We start from the raw sequence: 15,026 nt of genomic DNA on the forward strand, positions 1-15,026 counted from the left end.
GCACTGAAGCGGAAGTAAGATGATGCCGCACATGCCCGATGTTCCTTGTTTGATGATTATGGGAATAAAACGCAGGAAATATAAAAAGGTGATGGTATTAAGAAAAGGTGGTTGCAATAAAAAAAAAGTACAAAAAGGTGCATCCAAAACACAGGCAAGTAGACAGAAACTTTTGTTGGAGGGGGGGGGGAGGCAATTCTATAAGCTACTACGTCTACGTAGTATTGAACAGGTATTATTCCGCACCAGAAAAAACGATAAGTAATTGTCAAATACTTCCACCTATATTTTCAGAAAAGAACAAAATGATAGAACTATAGTACGGAAGGTATAACTTCGTTGGCTTCCCGCGAAAAGTTCTAGTGACGTTTATGGGGAGTGGCCAGCTTGGTTACTCGTGGCTCGCTGAGCGCAATAGGCAGTTAGTGGTCATTGGCGAGCAGGTCCAAGCGCGGGAAGCCAACGACGCCATTAAACCTTCTGGACTATAGATTGCTTTTATAAGAGAAAGAGTAGAGATGAAGTGTAAGATCGAATTTTCATGCTACGTTAATCATTTCCCTATTAAACAAGGATAGTTTTATTAACAAACTGTACAAATGTATGTTGAGTTACAATTTTTTTTTTATGGGGGGGGGGTGTTCGGACCCGATGACCTTCCGTGGGTGTGTCCCTGCCTAAACACAATTAGGAGTGTTTCTTTAAGACTTTTTTCTAATTACAACGTTTTAGTAGCAAAAAAGAAAATGAAAGAAAATTAAGGTGAAGCACCTAAAATTCCTGTCTCTAATAATACTTGAACAATATTAAAAATAGAAAGAAAGAAAGAAAGAAAGAAAAAGAAAGAAAAGGGAAGAAAGAAAATAAATGAACACACTATTCCTTGATTAATGATCCAATTTGTTTTTGTGTGATGCTGGAATATTTTTATCTCTTAAATTTGATAAAATTTTGATATTACCTCTCCATACAAAGTACATTGGAAATATAGCGAAAACTGCTGCTATCTATAGATTAGTAGCATGGGCGCCCGAAGGGGGGGGGGTAGGAGGTCCGGGACCCCCTGGCTCACGCCTAAATGTATACATAATATAGCAAACCACGTATACTAAATACAAGAATTACCAGACGTGATATAGCAACCATGGAGATGGTCTCCCTACAAAATTTTCTTTGGGCGTCCCTGGTTAATAGTATTTGTTTTAAAACTCAATTTTGAATTAAAATATTTCATTACACATTTCCAAATCATTAACAAGACGTTGAAAGTACATTTATCGACAAATCAGAAAATTACGTATTCCTCGCCAGTGGTAAAGAAATACCGGTACTTATTTCAAACTAAGATTAGAAAGTACTGTCTGTATACCTGCATATTTCAACAGTGCAAGGTGTGAATATTAAAAAACGATTAGTTACAGAATAATCTACAACTTAAAAACCAAAGAACATTTTAACTACACACATAATAAGTTGCAGGTGTTACCAGTTAAATCCACATAAATAGCTTTTTTTATTTTTTATTTGAACACTGCGTTTCATTAAATCTAATCTAAACGGTTTATCTCCATTTTATTAATACTAAGTGCGGACTGGTGTTGATACGTAAAAGTGACCCCAAACTACATATATATAAAGATCAATCAGAACATGTATGTTGTTGAGAAGTGGGTGAGAGAAAGTGACAAAGGTGGCCCACCCGGGAGACTAGAAGAGGGGGGATTATAATATATGAGTTTGGGGAGGGGAGAGCCTGTTAGGCAGGTCATGACACCCACCTTCTCGCCGCATTCCCATCTTGAGACACTTCTTGAGTCGACAGTACTGGCACTGATTTCGATGATGTTGATCTATAGGACAGTTCCTGTTCCCCCTACACGAGTACGTCAGATTCCTTCGAACACTGCGCTTGAAGAAACTTTTGCACCCTGCAACAAATAAAAAATAAGAATATTTGAAATCACAGTGCATTTGTTCTACAGTAATATCATGAAAAAGAAATAAACGAAACAAAAATATATTACCGGCATTATAACACAATATACAGGGTGTTACAAAAATTTTGGGAACAAATTTCTCACATCAAAATAACAAAAACAGTACAGACCTTTGCTCAAAACTAAACAGTTTCGGAGCTATGAGGTGGCGAAAACGTGAAACAAGTGAAATTTAAAAGTTCATAGCTCTACTACTATGAGACCTATCGCAGTGATATCTTGACCTGACTAGATCGGTCCTATAGTAGTGGAACTATGGACCTTTAAGGTTGGTGTAAAGGGACAAGTTTTGCCAATAGATGTCACTACAGTCTTCGTATCTCTCTTATGTAATTTTTTACCTTTCACGAAAATTTACATTTTCTCTTACAAATTTCAACCTAGAGACTTGAAATTTTTTGGAGAAGGAACTTGATAACCTATCGAAGGTAACAATTCGTGCCGATTTCTTATTTTGAATTTTCTTCATTGTTGAAAGAGTTATATTGTTAAAGGTTTGGATACCCCTTTCAACAAACAACCAATTTCAACAATGAAGAAAATTCTCGTACATCAAATCCGCATATTTTTTTACATCTGCTCCAATTTTGTTTGAGTACAGTTCTGAATCACCCTGTATTACAAGTTCTGGTACAGAAGTAGTAGCCCGTCAGTTGAGGAACAAAGTATTTTTTTTTAAAAGGACCTATTTTCTGCTATGAGGAAGAGAGGCTATAATCCATTTATTATTAGTTCACAAACGAAGCGAGCTGGAAAGAAATAAAAGCAGTTGAAACCAATAAGCTTTGTTTAAACAAGTGGAACAGCTTTCGTGTTGGTTGCTCACGTAATAGGTCAGAGGGCAGCAGTGGATTATATTAAAAAAAAAAAAAAAGAAAAAGTCATCTCATCATAGCACAGGGATCAATAGAGTTTCAATCAAATCAGGTTTAACAGCACGGTAATTGATTTTATCTCTTTTTATATCAACATATCAAACATTCTTTAGTTCACTTAGAAAGTTACTCAACAGTTAATTCAATTTATAACTTGAACAAGTTACAATTTCTTCTTTGTTTTTACTTCTTTTTTATTTTTACACTTTTTTCTTTTTTAAAGTGGCAATCCTCTATAATCGCAAGCTATTGGCTAAAATATGAGTTTTGAATACCAAAGTTCGCATTAAATCCAAGTTTTGAACATCTCTGTGCAAAGTTCAGTTCTGAGCTTCACTGTACAAAGTAGGTATTCATAACTTGAACAAGTCGCAATCCCTTTTCGCTTTGTTATCATTTATTTATATTATTGGAATTTTTACGCGCAATCCTCTATAGTCGAAAGTTCTTGGATAACATGTGCGCTTTTGAACATCACTGAAAAGGTAGTTCATTCTAAATTCAAGTTTTGAGTTTCACTGTTCAAAGTTCAAATTAAATTCAGTTCTGAACTGATGTGCTGACCATACATTATACCAAAGGAATGAATGCCAGAAGCGGACTGGTAGACCTTGGACCTACAGTGTAAAAGCTATTGCACTAAGAGCTTAGTATTTTTTTAAAAAATCATCAATTTCCTAGTTTTTAAAAAAATCCTTTAAAATATATCAAACACGCCGTTCATTGGAATACCTAAATCTTAAAGAAAGTTCACTCTCTCGTTATATATATATACAATATTTTTTCATTCTATATGTGAAGGTTATAGTTCATCGACGCATATGGTGATGATCATGTGATATGTGATAACTTTTCATATATCATGAATGTCTTATGCATCACCTTCAGCGTGTTTGTGTGTGAAACGGCGATGACTTGAGGCTAAACAACAGAAATGGCTTTTTTTTTTTTTTTCCTTCTTCACACACCCTCTTCCATCCTTCAACAAGTTTCCCGAACAAACACCCCTTGATCTTGATCTCTGAAGAAGAATTCTATTTCTATATCACCTCCTTCAGGCCAAGTTATTAACTTTCAGAAATAGCGTTTCTTTTGACTGCAACGGATACCTCTTAGATACAGATTTCTATTTCAATCTTGTCTCAATATATACATATATAGTACCCCGAAAAGGGAAGGGAAAGGACGAGAAAAGAAAAGCAAAATTTGATTTTTATTGGGTACCCATATGCCTTGGAATAGTTCGGCATCAAAAAATCATGAACAGGTCAACATGTCATAAAAGATTTTATACTCAGAAGTACAAGCATTTGCAGAAAAAAAAAAAATCAAATTTGTGAATCTACTGTTCAGAGCGAGTACTATTTCAGACACTGCTAATGCGTCTTTTACTTGCGGACAAATACTCGTTTTTCATTGGTTTATTAAGCACATCTTTATTATAAGTTCACATTGCATTTATTTAACGTTTAACAGATTGTTCAATGTATTTTCTACCAACTTTAACGTTAAATAGATTTGTTCAATGTATTTTCTCAATAACTTTAACGTTTAACAGATTTATTCAATGTATTTTCTCCGAACTTTAACGTTTAACAGATTTGTTCAATGTATTTTCCCCCTAACTTTAACGTTTAACAAACTTGTTCAATGTATTTTCCCCCAAACTTTTGTTTTAAATATGAAGCAATTATTCATTTCTGTTTTCGACTATTCGACGAAGATCAAATTACAACTTTGATTGCTAATAATTCGAAAACTAAAAGGTACAAGAAAATATTACTATGGGTACTAAACAAGCCGAGATACCTACGCCTTGTATGATCAAGATCTGTGTTTGTCTGCATGTTTGATCAATATTTCCCTCCTATCTATACTTTGTTTACTCATGGTTTTAGTCAAACCTCTCTACTATGCCTTGTTTGGTCAAGATCTACTTTCTTTCTATGCCTTGTTTAGTCGCAATCTGAGTCAAAATCTCTCTTCTATGTCTCGTTTACTCAAGATGAGAGTCAAAAGCTACCTCTTTTCTATGGCTTGTTTACTTAAGATCTGAGTCAAGATCTTCAATCAAGATCTACTTCTTTTTTGTGCTTTGTTTAAATTATACTTGAGTCAAGACTTATCTCTTTTTTTATGCCTTGTTTATTCAAGATCTGAGTCAAGTTCTACATCTTTTCTATGTATTATTTACTCTAGATTTGAGTCAAGATCTACCTAATTTCTATGCCTTGTTTGGTCGAAATTTGAGTCGAACTGTCTCTTTCTTTATGGCTTATTTACTTAAGATCTGAGTCAAGATCTATTCCTCTTCTGTGTCTTGTTTACTCAAGATGTGAGTCAAAATATACCTCTTTTCTATGCTTTGTTTGGTCAAGATCAATCTCTTCTCTGTGTCTTTTTTAGTGAAGATCTGAGTCAGGGTCTTCTTTTTCGCATGCCTTGTTTGGTGAAGATCTGAGTCAAGATCTACATCTTTTCTAAACCTTATTTGATACCTCCTTTCTAAGCCTTGTTTACTCAAGACTTGAGTCAAGATCTATTTCTTTTCTATGCATTCTTCAAGATTGAGATCTACATACGTTGGTTGCCAAAGACAACCTCAGGGTCTTCATCTCATGTCGAAGGTTTCAGTTATTTGTCGTATGTGTGAATGATAAAGCTGAACTGAAATCAGCTCTCCTTCCAAATTATCTTGCCCTCTCCCCTTTATTGTGTTAGGGATCAGACTGAGGGAAACTGACTGATCAATGAGGTTAGGCAGTTAGCTCTTTATTATTTGTAATTCAATTAAATATGTACTAGGTGAGAGTAAGTAAATTGGTTCAGATTCACCTTCACGGTTGTAACTTTCAACTTCTAACAAAGCAAAATAAACGCATATAATTTTCTTACTGCTGCTTCTATTGGAGAGGAAACAGTTTTCCCAAAACAGATGATATTTAGATATTCTTCTGATATCTTTATGTGTTAGATACAATTTTCCCATACTCTTGTAAACAAATTTATGCATATAAAATTACGCACAGTGGATGGATGTTCATTGGTTGATCTATCCCATCTGAATCCTCTCTCTTTCTGTAAAACTCTCCGCAGGAAACACACAATACAGGTGATCGTGGGCTGGGCAGGAGAAAGCCTGGTCAGTCACTATCAGGTCACGACTTGGGCCTCAAAAGATTGCACATACATTACAACTACCGTAAATGGGAATCGTGCTGCACTCTCAGCGTGTCAAATACAGAATACATTCCAGGCCTTTTTAATTTTTTTTTTTAATCTCTCTCTCCTCCCTCTATTCATTATAATTAGGTTGCATCGTGTTGGTAAATCTTCCAAACAAGAGATCTCTCATGCTTTTCAAAAGCATTACTTGTAATAATTGTTTTAAACGAAATTGAAAAAGATCCATTAGTAAGGATATTATACTTACGCTGGAAGCATACCTGTAATTCCCTTCCAGTTTATCTACCGATCTCTGTAATGACTATTGCTGCCGATTATTTTCTTTACCCCGCTGTAAGGTGTGGCTCCTTATTAAAAGGACAACTCACATTCTTCCAATAGATGTGTAAAAAGTTGAATAGCTAAATCGTGATTTTTAAACCGTGTTCAATTGGGCTTATGAACTGGCGTATGCGTGCAAGAGAAAGCTATCTATAATAGTTTTTTTTTTTTTTTTTAATATTGAAGTTGGATATTTAGTGTTAAGAAGTTCACACAGGTATTTGAAAAATAAATCCTAAGTTTACAATTAAAACGTGTTCCAAACTTAACATAAAGAGTTCAGTAGCAGATGCAATTAAGTGATTATACAGGGAGATGCAAAAAGTTATCTACCCTTTTCCCTACGAAATCATACAATCATCTGTAATACAGTAACACAGTATATCTTAATGGAATTTTAAAACAAACTCTCCAAGTTTTATTTTACGGTCACATCCAATTTATGTGGGCACGTGTCGATATGACAGTTTTGCCATATCCGGATGGGCACCTTCGCATCGATGGTATACCAATACCACCAACAATTTATTGCCATACGGTATGCTTTAAATATTGTGTACTAAACTGTGTTTCCAGTAGTCATATAGAACTTGTCCCGCAAAACTCTTACTACCCGTACAAAATTTGCTCTTTTCTTGTCTTTCGTATTTCTGTCAGCTGCGCTCCTTTACTCGCTATTCACGCCTTCCAGGTTGGGAACCACTGCGCTAGATGGAAGCAGAATTAAAAATAGTATGGTATTTGCTTCTATCTCCCAATATAAGCAAAAGTGTAATTTTGTTTCTCACGAATATATTCCATAGTGTGAAGATCGTATTTATATGTATTATACAATATAACTAATTCAGCGGTCTCTGGTGATTACATGGCTCACCAGTGGCAATAGCTCAGTAATCTCGTACGACTTCTAGCTACGAGGGACAATCCATCGTGGGTTGAAGTTCCAATGAAGAGGATGAACAGATCTTAAATGTTTCCTCGAAATTCTGTGTTCGCCGAGTCCTTGTAAATAGTGGATTCAGTATAAAATTGAACAAGATTAATTAGAATAAGATGAAGTCAAGTAAACCAGTTAAAGCCATTTCTTTTTTAAATGTGGTTAGCGTATGCCTTCGGCGTAGGACACCCGGATTCGATACTCTGTGGGAATTCATGTGGTTCAAATTCTATTTTAAGATGTACGCCCACACAGTCCATCTTATTTGAACATTAAGAAGCTAGGAAGTCGTGCCAAGCCAAACATATTAGACTCATAAAATTACCACCGAAATAATTTTATATTAAGGTATTAAATATGTTTGGTATCGTACGAATTAGAAATTTTTTAAAGATAATAGTGAGGAATTATTTTATGCTTTTAAGTGTATTATTATTATTATTATTATTATTATTATTATTGTCTGTTTCTTAGCGCCTTTATTATTACTTATTGTTTCCTAGTTATGTAATGTATGTGTTCTTTTAAAAAATCTTATATATATATATATATATATATATATATATATATATATATATATATATATATATATATATATATATATATATATATATATATATATATATATATATATATATATACACATTTTTTGCGTTCATTTACTCTTTTTACTTCTACTTACACATCACATACGATAAAGTGAGTAGGTGTTTAAAGTTCCAATTTCAAAAGACATTTCTGTTTTTAATTTAATGTTTTGATAAGCACCTTGCTTTGTCATCTCAAATGCTTGAGCCCAGTGTTCCGTGACGGAGCTATTGTTTATAACTTCCAGCATATTAAAAACATGAGCTTTTTGAGCGGAAAAGGAAAAGCAGGCTGAAAAAAAAAAGAAAAAAAAACTTGTTCTGCTCTTCCTACGGAAAAAGAACAGGCCACCTGGATGCGCTTTTAGTCGGAGTCTTCTCTCTCTCTCTCTCTCCCTCTCTCATCCACATATACTACGCATATTCATCTTCTCTCTCCTCATCATACATCGTCGCTGAGCAAAAATTAAGAGAATGGAAAGGACGTTTCAAGTAAATTCACAGGAGAGAAAAATTGAGCAATAACAGATGGCTATATTTTCATCAAATGCTAACACTATGACTTAAATACTTGATAATGGTACACGTGACGAAAGTATTTGGGACAAAGTAAATAAAAATGTTCAACATACAAAGATACATTAGAAACTGAATTAATAGTTTATTGCTGTTAAAAAAAAAGAAAAAGAAAGAAAGAAAATATTTTAGTTTAATGTTCCACAATTATGTCCTTTTAGGCTTAGGAGACGAAAGCAAGTGAACGATGATGGAAGAAGTGGTGGAATCAATAGTGGGAGGAAACGAAACCCCGAGAAAAGCCATGTTGTCCACCACAAACTCACTTAGCCGGAGATCGAACTAGGGATTCCAGCACCAGAGGTAAGCGCTCTACCACATTAAAAAAAAAAAAAAAACGCCGCAACCGGAATATTGTTCGCCATGGGCAACTCACATACTTTCTACGTAATTCAAACACACAGGGACACGAACACAGAAATATGGAGGACGGTTGAAAATTCCGATCAACTCTTCAGAGGGATTCAATCTCCCGATGGACTTCGCCTCACAATCGTAAGTCTAACGCCTCAGATCGCTCGGCCACAACCACCAGCTTTTACAAGCTTACTTGGCCGGGGGTTGAATCAGAAATCACACAGAACAGAGGCAAACACTCTACCAGTGAGCTACTGCGGTGGCCCCTATTGTTGTTCAAAAAGTGTTCTACTAGTACTACTACTGCTATATTCTACAACAAAAACTATTACTAATAGAGCCAATTTGTAATCAAGTGGCTAATGCTTTCTATACATGTGGTGCTGGGTTCGATTTCCAGTAAGGTACTTGATTAAATACAAACCCAAGTAATGCTTTTGAAATGAACTGAGATTTCTAGCTTTTTAAGTCCTATGACTGTGACATCTACGCGGGTAATTAATGAAAGTGAATTGTTAATGAAAGAAACGATGGGATGAGAATGTGGGAGAAAACGGGAAAACCCTTTTCTGGAAAACATTCACCTCTGGTGCATGGGATCCCTGGTTTGATTGCAGCTCGCGCCAAGTTAACTTTGAGGTGAACAAACACCGTGTGTGTGTGTGTGGTTTCCTCGGGCTTCTTCCGTTTCCTTCCACTTTATTCATTCCACTATTTCATTCATTTCTCATCATCGCCGTCTCCTTTAGCCTATCCGGCATAATCGTGGGACGTAAAACTTTAAAATTTCATTTTTTGGTACAAATGTATCTTGATTTGGGAAGTTTGGGGGGGGGGACACCCTGTAGGTGCGCCCCTGCAAAAAATTCGGTATCCTACACTATGATTCACAAGAATATAGTTTATTGAGGTGACCGATTTCAATAGTAAGGAATCATATTACACTGTAATTTTTCTGTAAATGGAGAAGATTCTAGTAATATAGGTGGGTTATTATCTTTGACCCTGGGTATACACATATTATTTTCTATATAGCATGAAATGAGGGGGAAAAAAAGATCAAACTGAGCTTTTTTGTTTCATTTTACCATTGATAGCCCGTCAGAATTCATTATATTTTTTGACAAATTGATACGAGGAAACAAAATTACTTTCTCCTCTTTTTATGCCCTCCCCTTCCCGGTTTTTTAAAAAAATATCGATATATATGTGTGTGTTACATGTATATGCATGGATGTCGTTAGTGGCTAGGTAGGTAGGCATGGCACACGCTGCACTGGTTGATTTTATCTGTGCTGACGGAAATCACAGCTTCATCCCTGAGTTTCACAATAATACCGACAGATGGGGCGACAATCAGACCCCGATTAGGTAAACGTTAATTCAATCTGCAACTCAAAACGAAACGATGCTAGGCGTCGGATCGAAAATGGGCGGCATTCATTACGGTTTACCTCTCACCCTTTCCCCCCAACTCTTCCCGCTATATTACCACTGTCTTTCTCCATTTTCTCCCCCACACCACTTTTCAATTCTGCATAAACGAGGCTACCCTACAAAATCTCCTGTCCTCTGCATTTAAATTTTTCCACAAATTATTCCCTTCTATTCTATCTAAACTATATATGCCTCTGTTATATACAATTTCTCCACACTTACTCATTCACAGTCAAAAGTAATTAAACCAGTCATTCGAAGGTTTTATTATATTTCGGTGGTACTTACATAATGTTTAAATATTTTGCTCTAATCATAGGCGAATGTATAGTGCAATATGGCTCCCAAAATTTTCTAATTTATACGGACATAACAGTATTTCGTGATCAAGTGGCTAATACCCATATTTCTATACTCATCGTTCAGGGTTCGATGCCCGGTGAGGGTACTATCAGGAACCCATCGTTGAGGGTTCGATGCCTGCTCAGGGTACTATCTGTACCCATCGTCTAGTGTTCGATCCTCGATGAGGGTACTAAGCCTAAGAAAAAACTAGTGATGCGCGCAAAAACAGGTTTTTCAGTTTCGGGTTTTTGAATATCTTAAAAAAGAAAAATGTTTTGCAAAACTGGTTTGTTTCGGTCTAGAAACACGTTCGTTTTCTATCAAAACCTTTCTGCTTCTTTGTTAAGTTGAAGAATGTGAACATATATCGGCTTCGGCGAAAATAACACTCGTTTTAGTAAAAAAACCCACAACTTTTATGGAGAAAACAGTTTCGGTGAAAATCGAACCGGTTTTCGAAAAAACGAAATGTCGTTTTCCGTTTTTTTATATTTTAAAACCCGATTTTGCACGTTTTTAATTAAAACACGGGTATTCGCTTAGCTCGCATTTTCAACAGTAGGTCTGGTCTCATAAAGTTTCGGAGCTCCTCTGTGGTTAAGCGGTTAGCGTATGTGCTTTTGGCATGTAAGACCTAAAGTAATAATAAACACTTGTGACCAGAGTATATACACTTATTTATTAAAACTGAATTACAGTGTAACGGTTTCGACAACTTAACGTTGTCATCATCAGACAGAGTTAGTGTCTGATGAAGACAACGTTAAGTCGAAACTGTTACACTGTAATTTAGTTTTTAATAAATAAGTGTATATACTCTGGTCAGAACTGATTATTATTCCTTTAGTGAGTTCCAGAGTAGTAATGGATAGAGTTGCATGGAAGACCCGAGTTCGATTCTCGGCGGCAGTTCATGTGGTTCGGATTTCACGTTAATCAGTAGGTTCACGTCTCATATAGCCTCACTGCTGAAAGAAACGCTAAACTCAAAATCATCTCAACTCCTATAGTTCCCATGCTTACGACACTAAATTCTAATTAATCGTGTCGTGGCTGTATATTTTGTAATCGCTGTTTTTGAGACATTGTTTTATACGTCCCTCTTTAGTCAATGATGACTTTCCAAAGCCTATTATTTTAGCTCTAACTGAATAATAATAATAATAATAATAATAATAATAATAATAATAATAATAATAATAATAATAATAATAATAATAATAATAATAATAATAATAATAATAATAATAATAATAATAATTTCATTTGGTAGCGAGAAAGACCTTGAACAAGATGATTTTTATCATTCTATCACGATTATATCAAAATAGCATACATAATATTATGAGTGAGATTTTTTTTTTCACCTGAAAGAGGTCACCAGAGCGCCATCTATACAACAATAGAAGGTAGCATGTCAATTGTAATATACGTACAGCCCATATAAAATGGCCCAATAAATTTATTATTTTCCTCTTACTATTATTATTATTATTGCTCGTCGTTTCTGTATGTCATCACAAAAATGATTGTCAAAGATATTTTTTTAAAAAAATCATGCTCCGTAGGATTATTAAAAGTATTGCTGTTGCGAAACTTTTTTTTTTTTAACGTTGAAAATATAGTAAGGAAGAAAAGGGGGAAAATATTAAAGGTATTTTGCAATATTGTGTAGGCGCCACCGTGTATTAACAAGAACAATACAGTGTTTCTTCAGACTTCTCGTTAGCTGTATAATTGCGCGGGAGTCCCGTTCACACGTATGGGAAAATCAGATGAAAAATATCTCTCCCATCTCTTGTGACATTCTCTATTGTTTACTTTCAACTTGTGTTATCTTCGATAATAAAAATAATAGTAAAATAAAACAATTCTAATATGGTATGTGCAAAGGATATATAGTGACTTATTCGAATATTTTAAGGAGCTACAGTGGTTCAGTGATAGTGCAGCAAAGCTGTACACTGAGAAAAAGTTGTAAGTGGCGTACGTAAAATCGTATGTTACATTAGTAAATCCTGTAGTTTCTGGACTTAAAAGTACAGCAGATGTACAACTGAAAACGCATGTTTTATAATACTTTCTGTATAAGTGTTCCATCTACATGTATTTTCCGTATGAAACAACATAGGCGGTCAGGATCTTACATACAAATGGACGTATATAACATACAATTAACGAAGATAACATACATATATGTATGCAATATAAGGAAGACTGTTAGATATCAGACATCCTGCAATGATATGATGTAAAATCTAAGAGCAGTGCCTATGTAGCATACGGATAACATGCTCCGTACTGATTTCTGTAGTAAGCAAGAGGATTCCGTATATTTGTACAATATACCACTGTCCGGAGAACAGATTTTTCTCAGTGTAGTCTTGGGATTTAAATGGTTAAGCAGACGAATTTTTTAACAAAAGATTCGAGGCCGGCATAGGGACTACTATTTTGCTGGTATAGTGTGTTGAACCTGACGATCATGAGGCTCGTAAACTCATTGCATCCTCAGAAGAGCATAGGCGTTTCCAAATAGGCTACGAGAGACTCGTAACACATTGCATTCTCTGAAGAGCACAGGCGTTTCTAAATAGACCACGAGAGGCTCGTCAACATGCCCCCTCTGAAAACGAAAAGCACAGGTGTTTCCAAATAGGTTACAATAGGCTCATAAACACATTGCTCGCTCTGAAGAGCAAAGGCATTTCCGAATAAGTTACAAGGGGGTCATAACACATTGCTCCCTCTCAGGAGCATAGGTGTTTCCAAATAGGTTACAAGTGGCTCATAAACACATTGCTTGCTCTGAAGAGCATAGGTGTTTCCAAACAGGTTACAAGAGGCTATAAACACACAGATCCCTCTGAAAAGCATAGGCATTTCCAAATACGCTACGAGAGGCTTGGAAACACATTGCTCCCTCTGAAGAGCATAGGCGTTTCCAAATAGGCTACGAGAGGCTTGTACGCACATTGTTCCCTCTACTTCATGAACTTCATAAAGCCATTTTTGACACCCAGCTGATAAAAACGGTAATTATTAACTGTGTTTACCTGCTGATTTCGGATTTCTCAGCAACTGTTAGACTTGGAACACTAGTACGAAAATACACTACAAATGTTTGTAGGTAAATACAGGACAAATTTATGGCCTGTATAACACACATTCGTTCATACAGAACAGCAAAGTAGGTTGTAAAATACAGAACAATTCTGTATATACAGGAGTCCAGCAATTCCATTAGAGACACGTTATCCCAAGTCAAGACAATTTGTTTTCGTCACCTTATTCAGCATGTTCACCCAAATCAAGACAATGTTGATTTGTTTTTGCCATTTTATCCAGCATTTCACCCAAATCAAGACAATGTTCATTTGTTTTTGCCATTTTATCCAGCATTTCACCTAAATCAAGGCAATGTTGATTTGTTTTTGCCATTTTATCTAGCATATTCACCCAAATCAAGACAATGTTCATTTGTTTTTGCCATTTTATCCAGCATATTCACCCAAATCAAGGCAATGTTGATTTGTTTTTGCCATTTTATCCAGCATTTCACCCAAATCAAGACAATGTTCATTTGTTTTTGCCATTTTATCCAGCATTTCACCTAAATCAAGGCAATGTTGATTTGTTTTTGCCATTTTATCTAGCATATTCACCCAAATCAAGACAATGTTCATTTGTTTTTGCCATTTTATCTAGCATATTCACCCAAATCAAGACAATGTTCATTTGTTTTTGCCATTTTATCCAGCATTTCACCTAAATCAAGGCAATGTTGATTTGTTTTTGCCATTTTATCTAGCATATTCACCCAAATCAAGACAATGTTCATTTGTTTTTGCCATTTTATCTAGCATATTCACCCAAATCAAGACAATGTTCATTTGTTTTTGCCATTTTATCCAGCATATTCACCCAAATCAAGACAATGTTCATTTGTTTTTGCCATTTTATCTAGCATATTCACCCAAATCAAGACAATGTTCATTTGTTTTTGCCATTTTATCCAGCATATTCACCCAAATCAAGGCAATGTTGATTTGTTTTTGCCATTTTATCTAGCATATTCACCCAAATCAAGACAATGTTCATTTGTTTTTGCCATTTTATCCAGCATTTCACCTAAATCAAGACAATGTTCATTTGTTTTTGCCATTTTATCCAGCATATTCACCCAAATCAAGACAATGTTCATTTGTTTTTGCCATTTTATCTAGCATATTCACCCAAATCAAGACAATGTTCATTTGTTTTTGCCATTTTATCCAGCATTTCACCTAAATCAAGGCAATGTTGATTTGTTTTTGCCATTTTATCTAGCATATTCACCCAAATCAAGACAATGTTCATTTGTTTTTGCCATTTTATCCAGCATTTCACCTAAATCAAGACAATGTTC

General features: G+C 35.3%; 1 protein-coding gene across 1 annotated transcript in view; it reads right to left on the reverse strand.

Annotated features, from left to right (window-relative positions):
- Nucleotides 1-15,026, reverse strand: part of svp (COUP transcription factor 2) — a 113,419-nt gene that overhangs the window by 33,022 nt on the left and 65,371 nt on the right. The window contains exon 2 of the mRNA XM_081733017.1: nucleotides 1,779-1,928. Coding sequence (XP_081589143.1) covers nucleotides 1,779-1,928 — 150 coding nt within the window. The remainder of the gene's footprint in view (nucleotides 1-1,778; nucleotides 1,929-15,026) is intronic.

Source organism: Thermobia domestica, chromosome 12, assembly GCF_964235325.1.
Source record: "Thermobia domestica chromosome 12, izTheDome1.hap1.1, whole genome shotgun sequence".
NCBI classification, from domain to species: Eukaryota; Metazoa; Arthropoda; class Insecta; order Zygentoma; family Lepismatidae; genus Thermobia; species Thermobia domestica.